The sequence below is a fragment of the Lycium barbarum genome, chromosome 2 (genome assembly GCF_019175385.1).
Source record: "Lycium barbarum isolate Lr01 chromosome 2, ASM1917538v2, whole genome shotgun sequence".
Lineage (NCBI taxonomy): Eukaryota > Viridiplantae > Streptophyta > Magnoliopsida > Solanales > Solanaceae > Lycium > Lycium barbarum.
This window is the reverse complement of record NC_083338.1, coordinates 137,084,445-137,094,656: the sequence shown is the minus strand read 5'-3', so window position 1 is coordinate 137,094,656 and position 10,212 is coordinate 137,084,445. Positions and strand designations below refer to the sequence as shown.

Genomic DNA, 10,212 nt, shown 5'->3' with positions numbered 1-10,212 from the left:
CAATGATGAACACACCTGTTCCTGACTCGGAGAAATCGAGTCAGCGCAAGTAGGCTAGATCTGAAGTGGGTAATCAGAAAACACCAGTTGAGCTGGAGATGAAGGATACTAGCCAACAAGCATCTCCAAAGGAGACTGTTCAGCCTTAAGAGATTCCAATTAGTGCTGAAGAAGGTAAGCACAAAACGCCGTCGACTAATTTGTTCTCTCAAAATAGAGTTGCTAGCAAGGGTATGCCGCTTGCCTATGTAGCCCCAACTGTTGTCGACGAGAAACCTGTGGTTTATGTGGAAGAGGATGAAGTTAAGCAACAGACTCAGAATTGGATGAATGCTTTAGTAGTCTATACAATGGGTGACACACTGAGCTATACTTATATGAGTAACTACGTTACTCGTAATTGGAATATTGTGGCCTTCCCCGAGGTATATTACCATGACGAGGGATGTTATATCGTCAAATTTCAAAGCCCAGAGGATAGATATGAGATTATGTTTGCTGGCCCTTATACAATGAATAGTATACCTCTTGTATTGCAGTTCTGGACTCCGGAGTTTGATTTTCATGAAGAATATCCTCGAACAATGCCGTTATGGGTGAAATTCCCTACCCTGCCTATGATCTATTGGGGACCTAGGACACTTGGTAATATTGGAAGTAGATTGGGTAATCCTTTATTTGCGGATGAATGTACAGCAAAGCAGAGTAAGGTCTCTTACGCTAGGGTACTGGTTGACATGGATGCTACGCAAAAACTTCCAAAAGAAGTGCAAATTGTAGATTCTAAGGGAAATTCCTTCAGGCAGGATGTGGTATATGAATGGTGCCCTAAGTATTGTCCTAAGTGTCTAAAGTATGGGTATATTTGTGCAGATGAGGTAAAGAGAGGGACGCCAGCTCCACAGCACAACCCAAATCAGAGAGGCAAAGCACATCAGAAACAACATGTTCAGAGATGGGTATGAAGGAAAATGCACACTTCTGATCCCAGACCATCCACTAATACTCAACAACCTATTGTAGTAGGGACTGAGCAGCAACAAGAGATAAATGGTACCAGTCCGAGCATGGAGCCAATACACCAACCAGCTGATAAGGATCGACCGGCTGGTCACGCCCAAGGAGGTAACCGCAGGGGCATTACTTATGCATCAATGGTTCAACCTAAAGCACTAGGAGTTGAGAAGCAGCAAGCTGGGAAACCACAAACTCACATGAGTAAAAATCAGCAAGGGGTCAGTCTGATTGCACCAATACATCAGGTGAACACAGCTGGTCCTACAGAGGTTCACTCAGTGGGTACTAATCACATACCGAACCAGGGGCCGCAGATGATTAGTGTCAATCCCTTTTCACCTTTGGCTGATAGTATTGAGAGTACACAAGCAGCAGCTAAGCCTCCCAAAGGGAGGAAGAAATCTAAATGAATTGGATCGTGTGGAATGTGAGGGGCATGAACAAGCCCTTCAAACAGAAGGAGATGAGGAATTATTTGGTGCAAAATAAAATTAACTTTGCTGGTTTGTTGGAGACAAGGGTTAAGGAACATAATGCAACGAAAATCATGAACAAAATAACTAGAGGTTGGAGTCCGGCAAATAACTATTTAAAGGCTATTAATGGCAGGATCTGGATTTTATGGAAAACAGCCGATATCCAAGTTACTATTGAGGAAACTCATGACCAATTTATATTGTCTCATGTATAGGATAGGAGGACTGATTTCCAAAGTCATATTGCAGTGGTGTATGGAAAGAATATTATTGAAGAAAGGAAGAGTCTATAGGCAGAATTGGGCAGAATAGGCAGTCTGATTAACACCCCTTGATGTATTTGTGGCGATTTTAACACTCCCCTTTCAATTGAAGATAGAGTGGGGGGTCAGCAAGTGACACAATATAAGACCAATGACTTTCAACAAATGGTTGATACATTGAACTTGACTGACATGAAGGCCACAAGCAGAGTGTTGACATGGACAAACGGTTATGTGTGGAATAGAATTGATAGAGCCTTGTGTAATCCAGCCTGGAACTTGACGTATGGAAGGATCACAGCTGACTTCAAAGAAAATAATTTCTCTGATCATTCTCCCATTCACCTGGAATTCTCATTAGATTAATCTAGAAAGAGGAGATCATTCAGATTCCTGAATGTATTAACTACTAATGAGAGATTCTTGGGTATAATTGATGAAGTATGGAAACAACCCACACAAGGATCATTCATGTTTCAAGTGTGGCAGAAGCTGACTAAGTGTAAAGAACCTCTCAAGGTACTTATGCAAGCTGAGATGGGGAATCTTGAACATAAAATCCAGAAGGCCCGGGATAGGGTACAAGCAATACAAATCCAATTGACAAACCACATTGATGAAACATTATTGTTACAAGAAAAAAATGCTATGCAGGATTTGAACAAATGGTCAGACATCCAGGAAAAAGTATTTAAGCAAAAGTCAAAAGCTCACTGGATTAATGTCGAGGATAGTAATAACAAGTATATTTTTGCTTGTATGAAGGCTAGAGCAAATGCAAACAATATATCCGCTTTGAGGAATGCTCAGGGGAGAACATTGTTGAAACATAGTGACATTGAGGAGGAAATCCTTACTTTTTATAAAGGACTGTTAGGTACTGCTGCACCTACCCTACCTTGTGTTGATATCACCATCATGAGGCATGGCCCTAGCTTGAATGTGCAACAACAAAGGGAAATGATTGCTGCTATATCTCAAACAGAAATTCAAGAGGCTTTATTTGCCATTGATAACAACAAAGCCCTAGGCATAGATGGATTTAATGCTCACTTCTTTAAAAAAGCATGGGGAATTATTAAAGAATATGTCACTTTAGTTGTCCAAGAGTTCTTTTTGGAGAGTAGAATGCTGAAGGTAATTAGCAACACAGTGGTAACACTTATACCAAAATCCTCCCATCCTGAAAGAATTAGGGACTTTAGACCTATAGCATGTTGTTCCACATTGTATAAGATCATCTCCAAAGTTATCTCAGCTAGAATCAAGGGAGTGATAGATGGGCTAATAGGAAGTTGCCAGTCTGCATTTATCCCAGAGAGGGTAATCTTAGACAATTTTTTACTAAGTCATGAGTTGGTTAAAGGTTACACAAGAAAATAGCTCTCACCTAGATATATGATAAAAGTGGATCTTCAGAAAGCCTACGATTTTGTAGAATGGAGTTTTATTCAACAAGTATTACAAGAGCTTGGTTTTCCCAGTAAGATGATAGCATGGATTATATGTTGCATCTCAACAGTGAGCTACACCTTTCTAGTTAATGGAGGATTAACACACACTATGCAAGCAAGAAAGGGACTTAGACTAGGGGACCCCATGTCTCCTTATGTCTTTGTCCTGATTATGGAATACTTGAACAGGTGCCTAGCGACTCTGCAGTCAATACCTGATTTTAATTTCCATCCAAGGTGTGAAAGGCTGGGAATCACTCATTTATGCTTTGCTGATGATCTCCTCTTGTTTGCAAGAGGAGATACTGGATCTGTCATGCTCTTAAAGGAGAAATTTGACCTCTTCTCTGCTGCTTCAGGATTGAAGGCAAATCTGTCTAAGAGCCAAGTGTCTTTTGGTGGGGTGTCTAATAGAGTCAAAAAGGAGATTTTACAAGTCTTGGGGTACGAGATAGGGGAACTACCTGTTAAATATCTGGGGGTTCCTTTATCAACTAGAAGACTCAATATAACCCAATGTATGCCACTGGTGGCTAAGATGACTGCCCGGATAACATCTTGGATGGCCAAGGGGCTCTCTTATGCCGGGAGAGTTCAAATGATCAGATCTGTTTTGTTTGGGATCCAATCTTACTGGTCCCAATTGTTCCTACTTCCACAAAAGATCATTAATCTTATTGAAGCAATATGTAGAAGCTACTTGTGGACAGGGCAAGCAATGGTGTCAAGAAGAGCATTGGTGGCCTGGGAAAGAGTGTGCTTGCCTCAAGCTGCAGGGGGTCTAAATATACTCAACATGAAACTATGGAATCAAGCGGCAATTAGTAAACTTTTATAGGCATTGATTCAACATAAGGAGAAGCTTTTGATTACTTGGGTGCATATTTATTATATAAAAAATCAGAATATGTTCACAATGGCAATACCAAAACAGGCATCATGGATGGTGAGGAAGATCCTAAATATGAGGAAGTATTGGCACATAATCATAGCTAGCCTTACTTTGGTAAAAAAAAGAGAAATTTCACATACAAACAGCTTATATAGCTTTGAGGAGACCTGTAACTAAGGTAGCTTGGAGTAGTCTGATTTGTCACTCTGTTGCAAGTCCCAGGACAGTGTTCATTCTCTGGTTGGCTTTGCTTAGTAGTCTTAGAACACAAGATTTACTGATTAAATGGGGCATTGATGTCAATGGAACATGTGTGCTATGCAAAAATGGTCTGGAAACACAAGAACATCTGTTGTTCCATTGCTGCTTCTCTAAAAAAGTATGGCAGGAGATGTTAAGCTGGCTAGGGTGGAGCAGAAATGTGGGAAACTGGGAACAAGAGTATACTTGGGTGCAACAGACTGCTAAAGGAAGAAGGCCACAACATGTGCTACTGGAGGCTTGCTTTGCTACTACTGTTTATGGAATATGGATTGACGTAACACCCGGCTATATCAGAATAGAAGCACAACCAGTGATAAGTTAATTCATGAAACAAAAACTTCTATCTATATTAGAGTTCGAAATAATAAGAGGTTGTTTGAATATATCAGTAAGTTGTAAATAGATTACTGAGAGGTATAGGAATCTTGAATTGAGGGCAGTCTAGGTAGAGAGTGTCAGGGGTAATGTGTTTATCAGGTAGGGAGGAGACGAGGTTGCTTTGGTTTTGTTCAGAAGGTTGGCTGGTTAGCTAACAGTTGCTTTGTATAGACCGTTGACACACAATTTTGTCCCGCTTCTCCTTCAATTAATTTATCTGCGTTTCTTGATCGTTGGTAATTTGGATGAGTTATTTCAAATTTTAACACAGCACTATATTAATACGTTCACCATTTATTGTGCGGTTATTTATAAGAAGTTATATCACATATTTGAAAGTGGTTAATCCTAGCCCAAATTATTAAGATGAAGATGTCCACATAAATTAATTAAGGGAGGAAAAGGGGCCAAAATTTCGGATCCACCAGCCCACAAAAGCTCTTTTTAGACCAGCCAATTAATAGCCCAACTTAAACTTCCAGCCCATCACCCTTAAACAAATTACCCGACCAGCCCAACTCAAACGACCCAGCCCAGTACCCATTTGAACCGACCCGACCCGGCCCACTATTTTTATTCACCTAAACCTATTCATCATCTAACAAAAGAAAAGAAGATAGCCGCACCTCTTACCTCTCTCATCTCTCTCGTCTCTTCTCCCTCTCTCCACCATTTTTGGCTACAACACAAACCTCCTTTTAGCTATGGCAGAACCTAACAGACCTATTTTTGTGCAATCTACTCTGCTCATCCTGTCGTCTTCTCCTCTTTCCCCTTTGTAACAAAAATCCATTTCCTCTTTCACCATGAACAAACCTTGCATGATTAAATCAGGAGGCTTAATTAATGATCTGTCACGGGTGAAGGTGAAAAAGCGTTTCACCCTTCTGTTGGTTTATTTTTGTTTTGATCTGAAGCTTTAATGGCTTCTTGTCCGTTGCGAATTCGAGTCTTGTTTTTATTAGCTTTTTCGAGTATGAAACTTTAATGGGGTTTTGTCTCCTTCCCCTTTTGTGTCTGATCAGTATCACAACAGGTTGACTAACGTTCGGATTTGAAAGCGATTCAATTTCAAATCCCGCCCAAAAACGAGGGAAGCCTTAATTTTACACCTATAAATAGCACCATAAATCCTGAGCCCGGGGGGGGAGGAGGAGAACACTGGTTGGAGATACAGATTTTTCTTTCTTTTTACAAAATTTCGAGTTTCTTTTCATCTGGTCTTGAACTCTTCAAATCAGAAAAACGCTTCTGTTGAAATGTGAATTTCTGTTGAAAGTTAAATTTTCGACGATTCGATTAACTTTCTTCGCTGCTCAGCAAAATTTTAACTTCAACAGAGACAGAAGTACTTTAATTTTGACTCGAGAGTCGAATCTGTCAATACGAGAGTAGATTCGAGGCTTTGACGCCCCAATTCACTGCACTAACAGAAGGTAAAGAATCCTTCTTTAACCGTTCAATTTCAGTTTTTAGTAATTTAGTAAGTGTTTTTGTTGTTTACACATGTCTGTCGTTTCAATCAGCTCAGTTCGTTTGTATGTGTTCTGTTGTTAGGTAATTTAGTCTTAGTTAGTAGCTTGATAGGATTCGTGTATATTGTGTGCTTAGCTGATTGTAGTTTCTAGTCGATATGTGTCGTTAACAGTTTTGACATACTTTTCTGGTAATCGTATGTGGGCGTTTGTATGAAATACTTGGCTTGCGTGCGGAATTTTTCTTCAGTTTGTCGAAAAGGCTGGTAATGCTAAATAGAGACAAGCCTTTGTAGCTGCCTTTTGTACTTGTCTAAAAAGCCTTACTCTTTGTGAAGTTACTGTTGTTATGCTATTTTGCTCGATTATTGGCGTTTGTTATTCTGTTAAGTTTATGGTCGTGGCATTTATGTTGTTGGATTTGGTGGTTAGTATTAATTTAGTGCACAATTAATTTGGTGGGCTGTTGTAAAGGTCTAGTAATGTATTGGATCTGTGTTAGCATACATTGTTAGTTTCCTATTCTCCATGGCATAGCATTCTTTAAAATTTGATTAGGAAGTCCTCTTCTGTACCTGTTAAACTTGTCGAAGAAATCTTGCACGTATAACTGCTTCTGCTGGCTTTTATTTCTAAATATTGTGTATATCATTCGCAGCCTATCTCTTAAATGGCTTCTGTGAACCTCTTAAATATGTAGAACTTCGTTGTTTCGTGAAACACCAGCTTTGCGCATTACCCATTTCTCCATATTCTGCCTAAGTGTTTTTTTTTTTCATTTCGATCAAATCCTCGTCGCATTGTAAATAAAGTTGTTTTGAATGTTATTGAGATCGCTTTGGGCCTGGCCAACCTTCTGATAGATGACTTTATAATGCTTAATGATTCAACCTCCTCAAAGCAGACCTAAGTCTTTTTTATATCATTATAGGCAGTCAAGTCCCCTGTTCAGTTATTATAGGCAGTCCCTGTTTAGTTATTATAGGCAGTCCCTGTTCAGTTATTAAAGGCAGTCCCTGTTTAATTTCCTTTCGGTTAAATACATAGACCTCTGATGGGTTAGGTAACTGGACAAAAATCATAAATATTTTTTACTTTTGTGACTAGTTAGATGATTAAAGAGGGAACAGTTTGATTATTTAGATGTTACAAACTTGAAGCATATGTAAAGGTCCTTCTTTAAAGATGCTCAGTCTGATCTCCATATCTCAGAATGCCTAAAATTGGTTGAACTCAACACATGTTTGTTTCGCTTTGAGTGTTTGGTTTAAGTACTGACTATAATAGCGAATGTGACACTATCGTATTTAATGTTTAGTTTAGTGTTTCTTTTGTTTGTTGATTTATGTGTTTTTGATTAGGTCGTTAGAATGATTCATTAGGCTGCCCCCCCCCCCCCCCCCCCCCTCTTTTCTTTGCTTGCCTGCGATTCTCTGTTTCTTGCCAACAGCCCTTAAAAAGAAAGAGCCAGATAGAACGTTTCAGTTCCCCTTTTTGTTGCGTTTTGCACCCTGCATATACAACCAACCCCTAGTCTGTTTTAAATCTTGTATCATATATGGCTTGCCTCTCTCTATGTTCCGTTATTGGGCTGGGTTTTATTCCATTAGTAAATTAAATTTATCTGGGCTGCCATTATTTATATGATTTTTTTATCTAAGTTTTCGGTTGTTGCTTTCCTTTTTTATATTTGAAGTGTAGGTCTTATAAATCCTCACCGTACTAATCCTTTTCTTTTCATTTTTTATGCATGATATCTCGCCTACGAGTCCGAGGGACTCGTCATTTCCCGCATTCGGTGTTGGGCTAAAAGCCCAACAAAATCTTCTTCTCGAGTCATCCCACGCGCAGCCAAAAAATAAATAAAAGTTCTGGGCCGGCGTCCATAACAGCGGCAACGAACATCAGCAATCTTAAAATGGGCTGAGCCCATTTAACTCATTTTACTTCTTTATTTTATTTTCTTTGTGCATTTAATTTGTAATTACATGACTAACGTTTTACTTGTTTATTTGTTTAGATTAGGCGAACCATAGCGAAATTAGTCGGGTTGGCTTTTAGTAAATGGGTAGGAAGAACTAATATTTAATTCCATAGTTCCATTTTCTTCTTTTATATTAAATTATCTATAGTACTTATAATATTTATCTATATTAAAACAATTGATTTTCAAGGGCGTGAAACCAGGAACACATATATTTTAATTATATTTTCATTCCTACTATATTGGGAATCTTAAGGTATTACTGATATACAAATATGAACTCAAAATACATTTTTACAAACAACTCTTCGAGTTTAAATCAAACACGTACATTTTCAGCTAGGCATAGTTAGTAAACTTAATAAAAAGGAAAAAGAAAATCCTATCTTGTCCGTACTCTTAAAACAAAATCAGTCAAAGCTTCTCCTTTTGAGTTATTTCCAACTATGTTTAAAACGCTACATATCCCGCGCTCTTTCAGTTTATAACTAAACTCTTTTATGTATAACTAAACTCTTTTAATTATTATATTTTTTCTTACAAGTCCTATTTTTAAGTAGCATATTTATATTTCTATTTATAACTTTAGCAATATTTACCAACTATCTTCCCAAATATCTAAGATATCATATTTGCATATTTTTAGCCTAATTAAATATGAGTCCGGTCGGATTAACTATTATTAGTGGAATTTAGAGAATGCCTAATACCTTCCCTCTAGATTAGTTGAACCCTTACCTAGAATCTTTCGGTTTCGTAGACTTTAAAATAAAATCAACTTTAGATAATTACTTTAATGAATTTTAGGTGCCCTAATTCACCATAAATAATTAGGTGGCGACTCCTAACTTTAAATAATCCCGGAATTACCGGAATGTTATAAACTATTTTGACTTCGGTTAAGGGTATAACATAGACACACTTGGTGATTAATAAAATATCTCTTTAATTGCCAAAAAAAAAAAACTGTAAATCCCACTCTTTCATGTTAGATAATTCCTTTACTTCAGTTTCCTCTATGAAAATAATTTCTGGCAAAAAATAATATAAGGCTCCTAGAGTTGTCCAATTATTCAAACCAGAAGCTAGAATCTCCTTGTCTAACTTGCCACTAAATTTGATGTTCCTCTATTCTCTGACTAGAACCATTTTCTTTCATTTCACAGATCCCCTTTTACTTTGAGCTGGTACAGGATGAACCTTCCTGCAATATTTATTCCACATGTATGAGCTCCAAAGTGAGGATTTTGATTCTGAAATTTCCACCCAAACTTACATAGTAAAGTATTAGATATACCAGACAAAGATCTAAAACCCAGTACCCCTTCATGTTTAGGCAAACATAGATTGTCCCACCTAATCCAGTGTCTTTTTTTATTTTCTGTATCATTGCCCCAAAAAAATTTAGCACAAATTCTGTGAATTTGTTTGATTACTCCTATAGGTGGATTCATAGCAGATAATAAATGAACAGGCATGCTTTTAAGTACATGAGTGATTAATACAGATCTGCCCAAAATAAATTGACTATTTATTACTTTGTCAGTGATTGCAATATTCAGTTGATATAATTCTCTTGAATTATGACCCTATATATTTTTTGCGTAATTGCTTTCCTCATACTCCTTAAGCTAGGCAAAGAATACAACCTGCTTTATGCCTAGTTGCAATGCTTTGGGTGCCTTTTTTAAAAGTTAATTTTTCTAAGGAGAAATGTGATGCAATCTTTTTGTATCATGTATCTGGTTATCTTGGTACTCTAATTAGTTTCCTCAGCATGTCTGCAATTCATGGACTGTTATCTAATTCATTTAGATTTTAACATATTAATTGCGTTTATTATTTTTAAAATTGGTAAATATCGTTTAATTCAACTTTAGCATTTGTTAGTGAAAGAAAAATGAAATTACGGAAAATGCATTTGGCACTTTAAAATAATCCCTCTTCCCTAAACTGTTAAAAAAAAAAATCAAATTAAAACTCAATTGCATAAACTGAGACAATTAAAA

General features: G+C 37.5%; 2 protein-coding genes across 2 annotated transcripts; both read left to right on the top strand.

Moving 5' to 3' along the window:
• Window positions 1–233: 233 nt before the first annotated feature.
• On the top strand, window positions 234–965 carry LOC132628988 (uncharacterized). The gene has a single exon (XM_060344739.1). The coding sequence runs from the start codon at window positions 234–236 to the stop codon at window positions 963–965; it is 732 nt and encodes a 243-aa protein (XP_060200722.1).
• A 3,161-nt stretch (window positions 966–4,126) lies between these two features.
• Window positions 4,127–4,688, top strand: LOC132628987 (uncharacterized). Its single transcript, XM_060344738.1, has 2 exons — window positions 4,127–4,182; window positions 4,325–4,688. The coding sequence occupies exons 1-2, from the start codon at window positions 4,127–4,129 to the stop codon at window positions 4,686–4,688; spliced, it is 420 nt and encodes a 139-aa protein (XP_060200721.1).
• Window positions 4,689–10,212: the final 5,524 nt, after the last annotated feature.